This window comes from Bos indicus x Bos taurus, chromosome 2, assembly GCF_003369695.1.
Source record: "Bos indicus x Bos taurus breed Angus x Brahman F1 hybrid chromosome 2, Bos_hybrid_MaternalHap_v2.0, whole genome shotgun sequence".
NCBI classification, from domain to species: domain Eukaryota; kingdom Metazoa; phylum Chordata; class Mammalia; order Artiodactyla; family Bovidae; genus Bos; species Bos indicus x Bos taurus.
Genome location: NC_040077.1, coordinates 124,346,600 through 124,362,950, shown reverse-complemented (window position 1 = coordinate 124,362,950; position 16,351 = coordinate 124,346,600). Strand labels below are relative to the sequence as shown.

Here is a 16,351-nt window from a genome sequence, read left to right as displayed (position 1 = left end):
GAAAGAACCCCCAGCAGTAACACAATTTAAAGGATGAATTAAAGAGGGAGCAAGTGAGAGAGATTGAGAGGGAGTAGTTTGAGTTTTAAAGAGAACCAGGAAAGGGCTATATCTTGAGTAGAATTTCAAACAGTGGGGTATAATCAACTTATTCAGAGACTGCAGAGAGGTAGCAGATGACTGCAAATGCCAACAACTATCTGAATAAAAGTAACATGAGAGTGCTTGGTTAAGGGTTTGAAGGTTTTGTCCTCCACACATTATTCAACAGACTCTGCTGTTGTTTCTATAGTTTTCTAACCCTTCCCAACCTGCTAAGTTTTCCAAGCTGTCTATTCCAACCAAGTCTTAAAGAGATTTAATGAAGTAAGACCAGCTTCTGTTTAGTTAGTATTGGCTGTTTTGGTGAATTAGACCATGTAACAGTTTCTGAAATACAGTTGAGTATTGAAAATGTCAGTATTCTGGTTCTTTTTTCTTTTTTATATTTATTTATGTGCTGGGTCTTGCTTGGTTGTGTGGTGGGCTTTTTCTAGTTGCAGTGGGCGGGGCTGCTCTCTAGTTGCGTTGCGATAGCTTCTCATTGCAGTGGCTTCTCTTGCTGCAGAGCACAGGGTCTAGGTGCTCGGGCTTCAGTAGTTGCTGCCCTAGGCCCTATAGTTGGGGCGCACAAGGCTTAGTTGCTCTGAGGCATGTGGAATCTTCCCGGACCAGGGATGGAACCTGTGTCCCCTGCATTGGCAGGTGGGTTCTTCTCCACTGTACCACTAGGGAAGTCCAGTATTCTGTTTTGGATAGGGGTAAAGATTGATCTAGAGGGGGCCATTTTTCCAAACCTGAATAGTTTGGGACAAGGAGTGGTTAACAATTTTAGAATCATTTACTATTTGTATTTACTCTGAGTAGTATAAACCAAGAATTACTGCGATGTGAACCATTTTGCTTATCTACCAGAAGTAAAGGTTAGTCCTATAAGTTTTAAGACTTTTTAACATCGCAATTTTTTTTTTCTGGTCCAAACACTTGCTCAGAACCCCATGAATGGCTAATTTCACATGTGTGCTGTGCTAAGTTGCTTCAGTTGTGTCTATCTCTTTGCAATCCTATGGGCTCCTCTGTCCCTGGGCATTGTCCAGGCAAGAATCCTGGAGTGGGTTGTCATGCCCTCCTCCAGGAGTCTTTCCAACCCAGGGATTGAACCCAGGTCGCCTGCTTTACAGGAGGATTCTTAACATGCTCAGTGTTTTTTCCCCCTCTGGGTGATCTTCAAAGTACCTCCTCTGTGAAGCAGAATTGGGAACCCACGATGGGACAGGAATTTTTTTTTTAATGAATGAATGGTTGCAAGGAGGTGGAATTGGGAGTTGGGGTGATCTGTTTTGAAACAAGAACCGAAAGGAATCTGCTGCTTCAACATCTCATCTAGGTCTATTGGTTATTTAGCCTTGGAGAAAGGGAGGGATTAAGAAAACATCTCACAGAAGCTGGGGATGCTACAGTATTGGCTTTGACTGTCTTAAAAAACTGTATGATAAGGACTGACACCTGCACTAGTTAGGAGTTTCTTGTAGAAGAGAAAAAGCTCTGTTACCTGAATTAGGGAAAGCAAATGTGATCTCCTCACCATTGAATTCTGCAAGCCTGCAGGAGCTGACAGCTAGCTCAGTAAATATTGCCCTAATACTTCTCATCCCTTGCTGAATAAACAATCCCTAATTGAACTAATTTAACTCCAGTTAACCCTAGGGAGGAGATAACAGATAAAATAGTATAAGATGGTGTGTATTGGAGGAGGTGTCTTAGATGAAACAGTATAGGATCAGATCAGATCAGTCGCTCAGTCGTGTCCAACTCTTTGCGACCCCATGAATCACAGCACGCCAGGCCTCCCTGTCCATCACCAACTCCCAGAGTTCACCCAGACTCATGTCCATCGAGTCAGTGATGCCATCCAGCCATCTCATCCTCTGTCGTCCCTTTCTCCTCCTGCCCCCAATCCCTCCCAGCATCAGAGTCTTTTCCAATGAGTCAACTCTTCCCATGAGGTGGCCAAAGTACTGGAGTTTCAGCTTTAGCATCATTCCTTCCAAAGAAATCCCAGGGCTGATCTCCTTCAGAATGGACTGGTCGGATCTCCTTGCAGTCCAAGGGACTCTCAAGAGTCTTCTCCAACACCACAGTTCAAAAGCATCAATTCTTCGGCGCTCAGCCTTCTTCACAGTCCAACTCTCACATCCATACATGACCACAGGAAAAACCATAGCCTTGACTAGACAAACCTTTGTTGGCAAAGTAATGTCTGCTTTTGAATATGCTATCTAGGTTGGTCATAACTTTCCTTCCAAGGAGTAAGCGTCTTTTAATTTCATGGCTGCAGTCACCATCTGTAGTGATTCTGGAGCCCTGAAAAATGAAGTCTGACACTGTTTCCACTGTTTGCCCATCTATTTCCCATGAAGTGATGGGACCAGATGCCATGATCTTCGTTTTCTGAATGTTGAGCTTTAAGCCAACTTTTTCACTCTGCTCTTTCACCTTCGTCAAGAGGCTTTTTAGTTCCTCTTCACTTTTCTGCCATAAGGGTGGTGTCATCTGTGTATCTGAGGTTATTGATATTTCTCCCGGCAATCTTGATTCCAGTTTGTGTTTCTTCCAGTCCAGCGTTTCTCATGATGTACTCTGCATATAAGTTAAATAAGCAGGGTGACAATATACAGCCTTAACGTACTCCTTTTCCTATTTGGAACCAGTCTGTTGTTCCATGTCCAGTTCTAACTGTTGCTTCCTGACCTGCATATAGGTTTCTCAAGAGGCAGGTCAGGTGGTCTGGTATTCCCATCTCTTTCAGAATTTTCCACTGTTTATTGTGATCCACACAGTCAAAGGCTTTGGCATAGTCAATAAAGCAGAAATAGATGTTTTTCTGGAACTCTCTTGCTTTTTCCATGATCCAGCGGATGTTGGCAATTTGATCTCTGGTTCCTCTTTCTTTTCTAAAACCAGCTTGAACATCAGGAAGTTCACGGTTCACATATTACTGAAGCCTGGCTTGGAGAATTTTGAGCATTACTTTACTAGTGTGTGAGATGAGTGCAGTTGTGTGGTAGTTTGAGCATTCTTTGGCATTGCCTTTCTTTGGGATTGGAATGAAAACTGACTTTTTCCAGTCCTGTGGCCACTGCTGAGTTTTCCAAATTTTCTGGCATATTGAGTGCAGCAGTTTCACAGCATCATCTTTCAGAATTTGGAATAGCTCAACTGGAATTCCATCACCTCCACTAGCTTTGTTCTTAGTGATGCTTCCTAAGGCCCACTTGACTTCACATGCCAGGATGTCTGGCTCTAGGTCAGTGATCACACCACTGTGATTATCTGGGTCCTGAAGATCTTTTTTGTACAGTTCTTCTGTGTATTCTTGCCATCTTAATATCTTCAGCTTCTGTTAGGTCCATACCATTTCTGTCCTTTATCGAGCCCATCTTTGCATGAAATGTTCCTTTGGTATCTCTGATTTTCTTGAAGAGATCTCTAGTCTTTCCCATTCTGTTGTTTTCCTCTATTTCTTTGCATTGATCGCTGGATACTGTGTATTAAAGTGCTAAGTTAACAGTATGAAACTAAGTACAGAAGAGAAGAATAGCAAGACCAGGGTCGTCATTTTTATGGAAGACGAGTTGAGTTGGGTCTGGAAGGACATGTATATAGAAAAAGAATGTGGAAAGAAAGATGAAGGAAGAAAATGGCTAAGTCTTCAAGTTTCAGCTGTTGAATGTGGGGGGCAGGGAAGGGAAGAAGCAGGCAGTTGCTCTTTCCAACTCTTGCATTTACTGCTGTTGTAATACCTGTTGGTTCTTATGAAACAAGATATTTAATACTCTGCTACATGTGTCAAAGCTGAAAATTTTGGACAGATAACTTGTGTAAAACATGAAGTCATTTATAAAGGGTAGACATATAGAAGCTTTTGTCTTCATGTGGACCTTTTTGGCAGTTGGTGTGGATAGCATACTGAATTTTTAATTTGTGTTAAATTTGGGTGCCAGTTTTATATTAACATTTGCATATTTCCCATTGCATTTGTTTTTCACTGAAAATATAAATGAAAGCTGACCCATAGTTTCTCTGCTCTGACAAAACCACGCATCATTTTGGCTGATTTTCCTGCACAGTTCAGTGGTTTATGTAGTTATCATATTCTATATAGTATCTAATCCTGCTTTTTCCCCCTTAACACCTCAGATATTCACCCATATTTAGCCATTATTTTGCACGTTTATATAAGGCACTTTCCATATGTTATTGCACATGCCTTGTAACAATCCTGTAGAATAGTTAAGATTTTGTTTTGTTTTGTTTTTTAGCCCCACTGTGAAGCTCAGGGAGGGGAGGGGATCCTGACTGGGGATCCACCCACCAGGGGTGGAACCTGGGCGCCATGCAATGGAAACAGAGTCCTCTTAACCATTGGATGCTGGGGAATCCCCAAGATTATTTTCATTTTACAGTTAGGGAATTGAGATTCAAAAAGGAATAACTTTCTTAAGACACTGGCTAGGTCGTAAAAGAGCTGGAATTTGTTGTGCCCCAAAGCTTTTTGTTCTTTGGTCTTGCTGAATCTTCGCATTTATCATTTAAAGTAAAGTAGCTAACAGCAATGATCTATTATCTCTTGAGGCCTATAGCCAGTCACCTCTTTGTTGCCTATATGAGGAGAGCATAATTAATTGAAACTTAAACCTTTATTTAAGCACTTAGGTTTAAAACTTCCCTCATCACAAGCATAAAAATGGAGCAAATTGTATCTACCTAACCTTTTGAGAGTTGCTGCTAATGACAGACAGCAGGAGTAAGGGAGAACATAAATGGTTCTTTGGGTTGTTTTTTTTTTAGTTTTTAGAAATTTTATTTACTGTTTATCTTTGGCTGTTGCTGTGTGTAGCCTTTCTCTAGTTGTACGCAGGTTTCCTGCAGACATAGGCTCTAGGGCACCAGTTCAGTAGTTGTGGCACGCAGGCTTAGTTGCTCTGGGATCAAACCCACCTCCCCTGCATTGGCAGGCAGATTCTTAACCACTGGACCACCAAGCAAGAAGTCCTACAAGTTACCATTTGAGAGTACCTATATGACAGATTCTTGTCCTTCCTCTCCTACTAAGTGAGCACCTTTGCAGCTGAGGCTTTGGAATCTGCATTTTCTCAGCTCCATAGTTGATTCCCTTGTATTTAAATTATGAATGTCATTAGGTAGTTTTTTGTGTTTCCCCCGCCTCAAATTCCTCATGCTTATTTTTCCTGGAAGTTTCTTCCTTTGGCCTAAAGTTTTCCCCGTCTCTGCCTGCTAGTCTCAAGACTTCATGTTTGGAAACAATGTTAGAAGTTATATGTGTCTGGTAAGCCTGGCTGTATACCTTTTTATACTGTGGCCTACCTTAAGGCTGAAAGGGTTTTTTGAGTAGTATTTTTCATCAGCTATCAATATTATGAGCCTCCAGTGAATTGCCTGTAATTGTTCATTAAAAGGTGGCAGTGTAACTGAATATCCTGCGTGTAACTTCATGCTGTAATCTACTCCTCAGAGGCTTCTACTTCTGAGAGGCTTTAATGTTTTTAAGTTTTACCTTATTTTATTGTATCTTCCTTTTTATGAGCACCTTAATTGTTTAGAGTTGTTAGATAATTTAAAGGAATAAGATTTAGTGGCCACTATCCATCCTGAAGTTGTCCAAAGATGTTAACTGATTTTTAAAGGTAATTAGTTTTGGGGGGTTGTGGGAAGGGATTCTGTGAAGTATATTATGTATAATGGGCCTTTTAAAAAACTTAGATATTTATATATTGTTCATTAGGTTGGTATTATTGATTGAGCATGAGTCATAGAGTCTGGTTTTGTTAACATAGTAGTGAAAAGCCTAGGAGCCTTCTCTGCCTCTTAGTGATTTGAGCAAGTAAACCTTTTGAGCCTTAGTATTTTATGAAAATAGGGGGAGAATCTTACTGAGTTGTTAGGATTAAATATATATATATATGACTGAAGTATTTGCATACAGGTCTTTTATTAATATTAGCCATAATCTCAGGCATATAAATATATATATACACACATAAATATACATACATTTGTGTTTATTTTGGGTCAAACATCAAATTCTTCAGTAACTTTTGATACAGTACTTAATAATGCTGCTGGGTCCCCATTCTTGGAACAGACTGAGGAGGGCACAATACTGAAAGAGATCAGTTAAAAGGAGTCTGTAGCAAAGTTCTATTGAGAGATCACAGTGGCTTGGACTAGAGAGGTATTCATGGAGGTGTCGAGGATGGTTCCACTGGAAATTTTTGAAGGTCGAACTGGAGGCTATGTCATTTATCAAATAGCTGGGAAACATGTTCAGTGATTGCTTCATTTTCTGTACTTACTGTCAAATGCTGGGAGCTGGGGGGTTTGATTGACAAGTTATTAAAAAACCTTATTTGTTAAATTGTATTCTGAAGTGTTTTCAGAAATTGATTTTATTGTAAAATTAGTTTTTGTGCAAATGTATTCCTTATTGGAGAGCCAGTTATTTTTGAAGAATAACTGAAAAAATGTAATCTGTCTTACCCTTTGTTCTGTTACTAGTTAGACTTACTATTCAGGGCTTGAAAATAGTAGATTATCCAGGCTTTTACTTCTAACCCTTTTGGTGAAATGTATATAGGAGTTCAGCTACTAACTCTGTAAGTGTGATGGTAGGAAAAGTTAATAGTTAAATGCATTTACTTCATCCTGGTGCTCCTATGTCATTTCCTAGAAGTTTATTTCAACTAAATGTCCATTTCTGCACCTAGAAAATCTCAAAAGGGAGAAGATAGAAGATACTTTAAATAAAATACTATAGCTCTGCTTTAAATTAGAGAATTGATGGAAGATATTTTTGTTCCTTCATTATGGGGAAGGCAGAATATTAATTATATATAGCTTGTGATCTTTCTGCCCTTAGATTCACGTAATGCATATATTAACAACATCAGGGATTATTAAGATTGTTTTCAGGGAATTCCCTGGCAGTCTGGTGATTAGGACTCTACACTTTCATTGCTGAGGGCAGGAGTTCAATCCATGGTCATCAGGGAAATAAGATCCCACAAATCTCAAAGTGGGACCAAAAAAAAAAAAAGATTTATTCCATAAACCATATAAAACAGTGAAAGTTATTTTAGTATAATCTTATTTTCTCATGTTAAACTGTCTACCATTTTCTTATTTTCAGCCAGAGGTTGTGAAGTGTGTGTTCTTATCTACCAAGGACCATGGGGACATAAGATTTAGTTGAGGGCTGTTAAGTAAATTTTATTTCAGAGGATAGACATCAGATTTTAAAGTTAATAAAATTATATCTGATGAATAGATGTGTGTGTGCCTGCTGTGTTTGTGGCCCACTTAAAAGTGGGGAGAGGAGTGGTAGTAGAGATGAGAGAGGATATTAAGCTAAATAGAGGAAAAATTAAGCAGATTTAAAGAATTTCAGAAAGAGATTTAAAATGTGCAGACTTTAAGTAACATTGCCACTTTGTGGCTTTTAGGATATTTCCTAAAAGAAATATAAAAAAATAAAAATTTTTTCCTAAAAAAATAAATTTTTGTATTTTATAGTCATAGATGTAAGGTGAGAAGAGACTAAAATATGATGGATAGATGGTGTATTAACCTCTAGTTATTTAAGTGACAGACCAGATATTGAGGCCTAGAAACTTCTTGCCCTGGCTTATATATTCTTAGTTAATATCTTTAAATTTATCTCATTTAATTTCATAAGATTTTTTCCTTTATTGAACAATGAACAATGGGATTGTGAACTGATTTAAAGATTAGGTGAATGTTCTAGTGGGAATTTTGTGATGCAGTGTGAATTCAGTAAAATCTTGCTTTGCTATTTTCCTTTATTCTTTATTACATCACAGTATTGTAAAGCTCTGGGAATGCATCTTCCTTCCTTTTAGCATTTGGTCTGTTTTCTGTTTAACTAGGACTTCATGATTAATTTTGTGTTTGTGCTTGAGGATCTTATATAGGGGCTTAACCTAGACTGGCCACTCCAGCCTGTTCCTACCAGTGATCACACTATAGCTGCCTTGCATATGACACCAGGTTTAAAAAATGTGGTAAATATAGGCTGCAAGATGACACCACTGTGGGGAAAGCCAATATGCCTTACCACTTCCCCTGCTTTGGTGGATCAGTAGCATCTCCATGTATAAAAGCTGGAGTGTCCAGCAAGACAAGTACATTTTGTGCTTATGGCAATTCCATCTGAGACCTGGACCCCTTGGATGTCTCAGCTTGCTTTTATGTGTTCTGCTCTTTCCTTTTATTGTATATCTATCATCATTCTTCTGTCTCACCCCCAGTTTTTCTTTATTAAATATTACCATGGTAGCACTGGTTGATTAGAAATGTTATAAATACATCTGATAAATGAAGTCTTGACCATAGATTGTCAAAGCAATAAATTTATTGGAATTCCTGCAGTAATAAGAAATAGTCAAACAAGTAAAAGAAAAGACCTTTTGTAAGAGAAGTATTTTATAGAAACCTAAAAGGTTTTAATGTCTCAAATGGTTAAAATAATGGTCCTTGTGTTAGAATCTTTTCTGTCATTTTTTCTCATTTTAAAAGACTTGTAAAAAGCTGATAGGCAGATTTGTTTCTTTTTCGTTTGCTAAAATACTCTCATGTTTGATGATTTTAGTATAGATAAGAGGAAATAAACACATTTCAAAGTTTCATGAGTTGGTAAACATAAACTTCTTGGCTACACCTGCATGTGGGGTCTTAGTTCCCTGCCCAGAGATGGAACTAACACTCCCTGCATTGGACGTGCAGAGCCTTAACCACTGGACCGCCAGGGAAGTCCCCAAACATAGCTTTTTAATGCAGTCAATTTTTGCAGAATTAAATGAACTGTCCCACATTTTATTAGCTTTTTATCTTGAAATAATTTCAAATTTGGAGAAATTTAAAGGACATTGCAAAGAACTCCCAAATAGTCTTTACCCAGATTAACCAGTGTAATATTCTGCTAGATTTGTTTCATCATTCTCTTTGGAGATGTGTGTGAAATTTTTTTGTGGATCATTTGAAAGTAAATTCCAAGGCATTCCAAGGAGAAAATTCCCTTTTCTCCTCAATACTTTGCTGTATAGTTCCTAAAAAGAAGAGCATACATTGATGACCACAGTGCAGTTTTTCAGAATCAAGAAATTTAACATTGATGCAGTACTGTTGTCTAATCTACACATGGTATTCATATTTTTACCAGTTGTCTTAATGTCCTTGGTAGCAATTTTTTTGTGGTCCAGGGCCCAGTACAGGACCTTTCAGTTTTATGTCTTTTTAGTCTCTTAATCTGCAGTTAGACACACATAATCACACACCAGCATCCCACCCATTCGCCCTTTTTGTTTTTTACATGGTATTTCTGAAGAGTATGTGAATTCTGTTTTTGTAGATGTCGTCCTTGGTTTGTCTAAAGTTTCCTTTCATCACAGTGTATAATCAGATTATGCTTTTCTGACAGGAATACTACATAAGTGACTGTCCTCAGCGCATCACATTAGGAGGCGTAAGATGTCTGTTTATGCCATAATTGGTAGTGTTTACTTTGATCACTTAAGGTATTCACGTGGTTCTTCATTGTAAAGGTGCTGTTTTCCTTTCAATAAGTGGGAAAATAGTTTGAGACTATAAATATCTTGCTCCTCATCAAATATTCACCCTTTAGATTTAGCATCCATTGCTAAATTCTTGCCCAGTTAAGATATTACTAAGATAGTTGTTCACGTATCATTCAGTTCAGTTCAGTCGCTCAGTTGTGTCCGACTCTTTGCGACCCCCTGAATCGCAGCACGCCAGGCCTCCCTGTCCATCACCAACTCCTGGAGCTTACTCAAACTCACGTCCATCGAGTCAGTGATGCCATCCAGCCATCTCATCCTCTGTCGTCCCTTTCTCCTCCTGCCCCCAATCCCTCCCAGCATCAGAGTCTTTTCCAATGAGTCAACTCTTCCCATGAGGTGGCCAAAGTACTGGAGTTTCAGCTTTAGCATCATTCCTTCCAAAGAAATCCCAGGGCTGATCTCCTTCAGAATGGACTGGTTGGATCTCCTTGCAGTCCAAGGGACTCTCAAGAGTCTTCTCCAACACCTCAGTTCAAAAGCATCAATTCTTCGGCGCTCAGCCTTCTTCACAGTCCAACTCTCACATCCATACATGACCACAGGAAAAACCATAGCCTTGACTAGACGGACCTTTGTTGGCAAAGTAATGTCTCTGCTTTTGAATATGCTGTCTAGGTTGGTCATAACTTTCCTTCCAAGGAGTAAGCGTCTTTTAATTTCATGGCTGCAGTCACCATCTGCAGTGATTTTGGAGCCCAAAAAGATAAAGTCTGACACTGTTTCCACTGTTTGCCCATCTATTTCCCATGAAGTGATGGGACCAGATCACTTATCATTAAGGCTGTGTAATGGCTCACATCATCATAGATTTGGGCAGTCATGGGCCCTTCAAGCAGGGTCATCTGATTCATTTCTGTTTCTAGCCAAATTGTGGGATTTTGTTGTTGTGTTTTGCTTTGATTTTCTTTTTTGGCTGTGCTCTGTGGTTTGCGGGATCTTAGTTCCCTGACCAGGGATCAAACTTGATCAGGGATCAAACTCATGTCCCCTGCAGTGGAAGTGTGAAGTCCTAACTACTGAACTGCTGGGGAATTCCCCCTAGTTTTTTTTTGTTTTTTTTTTTAATGTTTAAAATATCTAGAAATATTAAAAATCTGTCAATCATTTACAGTTTTATTATGTTTATCATTTACAGTTTTATTATTATTTACATTTACAGTTTTATTATTGGTGCCAAATTCATTTTACTTTTCAAGATGTGAATGCTTAATTATCTTTACAATTTCTGAGAAGATGGATATTTATTTGTAAATATGTAAGCTTATTTGTGTACACATCAAAATTGTATTTGGAAGTAGAAGAGCAGTTTAATCAGCTTGCTGAATTAGATCAATGTGATATTTTCTTGATGTTGATTAGGAGATTAAGGCAGCTAATGCCATTTGTTGTTTGCATCAAATTTCCATAATTTAAAGCAGTGATCCCCAACCTTTTTGGCACCAGAGATCAGTTTTGTGGAAAACAATTTTTCCATAGTGTGGGTGTGGGGGGTGGTTTCGGTTTTGCCCGTACCCTGGCCCCTGCCCTACCACAGCTGCTCACCTCCTGCTGTATAGTATGGTTCCTGACAGACTGTGGGGTGGGGTGGTGTTTTAGGACCCCTGATTTAAAGTAAACCTTCTGCCACACAGGTTTACATTAGGACACAGGTGGTATTTGCCCTCTTGGTATAATTGTGTGGTTAAATTCAGGAATAGTTTTGTTGGAGGCAAAGTTGAACACAGGTGTTTGTGGATTTAGTATCACATTATATAAAGAGAAACAAACTTTGTTTATAATAAGTGCAGTTTCACAGTGCTGTTTTGAATTTCTTTTCACTAAATATTTTAAATGTTGTAATTTGCCAAGCCACTGGGCACATGGAGATTTTAGTTCCTCAACCAGGGATTGAACCCATGCCCCTTGCAGTGGAAGCATGGAGCCCTAACCTTTGGATCACCAGGGAATTTCCTATAAATGTATTTCTTAGGGGAAAACAGATTTGGCAGAGTCTAGGTTTTCTAATTTAGCTTTGGAGCATATAAGTTTATTTGTATTCTTGGGGCCACATTATATTAAAATAAGAAATAGTAGGCAGAATTATTCCCCGTTTTTTTTTTTTTTTGTCTACCAGTCCATTTTCTTTTTTGATGCATTACAAAGAAATTGTCATTATCAGTACAGTTCACCCCTAAACATTTCAGCATACATGTCATTATTAGAGCACAGTATTTGTTTTATGTACTTTCTGAGTTTAACTTACATGAAATGCACAAGTGTATATTTGTGGAATGCTGACAAACGTACCTATTTAACTCAAATTCCTATGAAGATATAGAATGAGGACTTCCTGGTCACCAGGAAGGTGACCCAATGTAAGAGGTGCAGGTTCGATCCCTGGTGGGGAGCCAAGATCCCACCTACCTCTCACTAAAAATCCAAAACGTAACACAGAAGCAGCAAGTTCAATAAGGACTTTAAAAATTATCTACATCAAAAATAATAATTAAAAAAAGATCCAAAAAAATCATCCTAGAAGTTTCCCTCATGCCCCTTCTTAGTCAGTCCCACCCCTGCTTCACCAAAGACAACTACTTTTCTAATTTTGTCCCCACAGATTTGTTTTCTGTTATAAAACTTCACATAATTAGAGTCATACATTATGTGTTCATTCTTTTTGTTTAAGGCTTCTTTCATTCAGCATGTCTTTGAGAACTACTTTTCTTTTAGATCTTCAGTACTTATATTCAGAGCTAGGAGGGTGCTCCCAGATCCATAAAAAAGCAGATCTATATGTGCTGAAATTGAACAGTCTGCAGGACGTATTAAGTGAGGGGGGAGAAAGCAAAGTGAAGGGAGTGTTATATGCTACTTGTGAAAAGCAAAAAACAAACAATATCAGCTTTTATCTGCTTAACATAACTCAGAAAGGACAGGAGGAACTGGTAATAGAAATTGCCTCTAGGGATTTTTCCCAGTTTTTTGAGATATAATTGACATACAGCATTGTTAAATGTGGACTACAGCATAGTTATTTGATAAATGTGTATATTGAGAAATGCTTACCACAATAAGTTTAATTAACATCCATTACCATTTTTTTTCCTTGTGATAACCAGAATTTTATTTAAAAGTCAGTTGTAGCCTCTTATCCACTGCCAGACTTGTAAGTAAGTTTGTGAGTGAGCTTAATTGAAGACCTTTGCTTTGCTTTCTAGGAGCTTTTGGTTGAGTTGGGACTAATTTTCTATGAAACAAAACAATTTAATTTTCAATTGTGGTTGCAGATTTAGAAGGACCTTGAAAACTGCAGTGGTTAAGGAAGTCTCGAGGAAGGAGTTTTGAACTGTACCCTAAAGGTCAGAAGGCTAGGTATTCCAAGCATTCTTGGCTTAAAATTATAAGAATGAGATTTAATTAAGAAACATGAAAAAAGTCCATATTTCCTGAAAGGAAAGATAGATTTTCATTAGCAATAGTAGAGAGGTTAGATAAATAGTATTCATCCAAATTAAGAAAGACTGAACTAGGTAGATAAGTTTAAGATTGATAGGAGAAAAATTCTGTAAAGCATTTATACTTAAATTAAAAAAAAGAAAAAAAATGATTGATAGAACCTACTGTTACAGCATAGGATACATTCAGTATTTTGTAATAACCCATGATGAAAAAGAATATATGTAACTGAATCACTTTACTATATGCTTGAAACTAGCACAATATTGTAAATCAGCTGTGTTTCAATTAAAAAAAAAGACTGATACGAGAATCAATGTGCTGTTGAAAGTTTCATTTTGGTCAGTGCCAGAGGTTTTTTTAGTTGGAATTTTCCTATTATAAATAATATATCCATCATCAAAACTTTGGGACAGTTATATAGAAAGTGTGTGGGGGGTCAATATTGCAGCTCAGAAACATCAGAATTTTTGAGGTCCCTTATTTATGTTGGATTTAATTTCTTATTCTTTTTTTCTTTTTCCTTTTTCAAATTGTTGAATTGAGTTTGAATTCCAGAAATAGCATGTAGGTGAATTTTTTTGTTAATTTTATTGTTTGAAATTTCCAAATGACTTATTTTGAAAATAATATCCCACATCTTTGTATGTTGGTGAGTTTATCTCTGAATTCCAGATACGTCCAATAGGACATCACAAAAAGATAACTGCTCCTTCTGGATAGTTTACTGTTTTTTATATCCATGAAGTAATTTAGTGGTAGGGTAGTCAGTTCACCACAAAGCCTCACTTCACTTTGTTGACTTTTGCATAAATATTCCTACATGTTGTAGACAAAGAACCACATAGCCATGGGTTTGAAATCTTGGTTCTTGGGAAACCTTGGTCAAGTAACTATTTTGAGTTTTAGTTTTTTATCACTAAAGTGGGAATAGTTCAGTTGTTGCAGGTTGGTTATGAAGATCATTATGTACGGTTCCTAGAATGTGGTAGCCCATAAGTGGTAGTTGGCTTTTTTTAATTGTTTTTTAAATAGGAATATTTAACTTCAGAACTATAGTTACCATAAGGTGAATAGGAGCAAATGACTACTTACGTAGCTTGATGAATCGAGTCTTAAGTTCAGGTATGTGCACTTGCTCCTAACCACTTAATGCTTTTGCTTTTGTTTTTTGCTTTTAAAAGGCATGTGGATTTAGTTGTATGTTTTAAAATTCCTTTGTGAGGTAGTGTGTGAAATGGAATGATGTTTAGGGTAAATTTATGAAAAGCTGAAAAGGAGCATTTAGATTTATTTCAGGGAGAACATAAGTATTGCATTCAGTTTTCAAAATCCATTTCTGAGTGGATTTTAAACTCTCCCTTGGGGAAAAGGATGATTTTCTTGCCTGCTATGGAGCAAGAGCTTTCTGTATGTCAGCTCATTAATTCTCCCATGGCCTAGATACATATCCTCACTATACCAAAAACAAGAAGGAAATTGACGCCTGTGAATATGTTTAATGCCTTGGGACTAATAGAAGATGACTCCGGTATTGTTCAGGGCTTACGCAAGACAAATAATTTCATATTAATTAGGGTTCATGAGTGTTAGTACTTCCGTTTAAAATATTAGAAGTAGAGTTTCCCTGGTGGCTCAGTGGTAAAGAACTCACCTGTCAATGCAGGAGACACAGGTTTGATCCCTGATCTGGAAAGATCCCATATGCTGTGGAGCAGCTAAGCCCGTTGGCCACAACTATTGAGCCTGTGCTCTAGAGCCCAGGAGCTGCACCTACTGAAGCCCACACCCCAAGCCCATGCTCTGCAAACAAGAGAAACTGCTGAAGTGAGAAGCCCTCGCACCGCAACTGGACAGTAGCCATGGCAGCAGCAAAGACCCAGCACAGCCAAAAATAAATTTTTAAAATTAAAATATTAGAAGTAAAAATTCTTTACCTGTGGGGAATCTTCTGTTTAGCTCAAATAATTAATTTTTTGTAGTGTTATTCTATGAAGTTTTAATTCTTGTTCAGATAAGTTTTAACTAACCATTTCAATTTTTTTTTTTAACTTCTATAGGAACGTCAAGGTCGTGGGAAATAAGAGGCAGTTCTGCACAGACTGCAGCAACGGTTGCATCTGCATATCCTAAGAGGAAAAAAAATGACCTTCAAGAGAATTAGGACTTTTTTCTTAATTTCATTGACTTCAGAGACGATTGCAGACTTGCAGTTTAAGTATTGGAATTTCACAAATGACATAGGACTTAACTGGAAAATGAAAAAAAAAAGAAAAAGGAAAAACTAAACAAAAAATCCCTCTAGGTAGTTTAGGTGAAAAATGTCCCTTTTATTTTGGCTTTGGTTGTGATTTCAGAGCATAATGCTTTGTTTTTTTGTCTTTTTACTATGTTTTTCGGATTTTAAAGTCCGTAAGTACATACAGTTTTCTCTAATTTTTAAACCCTTTCCTCCCCCCGTTTTGACATTTGCACTTGGAGAACACTTGAGTTTTGAAGGTTTTGGGCATCCACCCCAGAAAGTGGGAATTTGGTTTTTTCCTTCCGAACTGGAAGAACATTTTTATGAAGAATTTCTGTCTTGGAGAATTTAACAGTGTTACCCAAGGTTGTGTCTTTAAGGGTGGTTCATTTTCTCTGATCCTTTGTTTCTCAAAGTAAAGTACTAGGAGTCCTAAGAAATGTTCTGTTCTTGTACATTATACTGATTAAGTCAGGATTAATTTGATTTCAAAGCTAAGAACAGTGGTAAAAACTTGTTTACAGAAATGCATTTTGGAAGAGAAAAATATTGTAAAAACGTGTAGTGAATGTTTCTTCAGTTTCTTGTTCAGCCAATGAGGAAAGGGCATTGCCTTTCTTTTTACCATTAATCACTTCTCAATAAACGTGAGATCCTGTTGAGCATCACTTCTAGTACCATTTATTAGTATTATTTGATTTGCTATGTTTTGTGAAAGCTTTGGAGTACAAGGAGTTTCACGAGGTGAGACAGCAACCATTTTTAGAAAGTTCACTGAGATGGAATAGTTCAGGAATTGCTTTGTACCCAGGGTTGGATAACCATGACCACTGCAAAGCAAGGTGGGCCAATATTCATAATGCTTTATTTCTGGATACTTCCTGAGAAGGTAGTGCCACTGCTGTGCTAAATTGTTCAACAAATATTTGATTGTGAGTCTTTATTAGTTGCCTGGCAG

The 16,351-nt window shown here is 37.7% G+C and overlaps 1 protein-coding gene across 1 annotated transcript in view; it reads left to right on the top strand.

Annotated features, from left to right (window-relative positions):
• Nucleotides 1-16,061, top strand: part of YTHDF2 (YTH N6-methyladenosine RNA binding protein 2) — a 30,248-nt gene extending 14,187 nt beyond the window's left edge. The window contains exon 5 of the mRNA XM_027518503.1: nt 15,212-16,061. Coding sequence (XP_027374304.1) covers nt 15,212-15,235 — 24 coding nt within the window. The 3' untranslated portion in view covers nt 15,236-16,061. The remainder of the gene's footprint in view (nt 1-15,211) is intronic.
• The last annotated feature ends 290 nt before the right edge of the window (nt 16,062-16,351 follow it).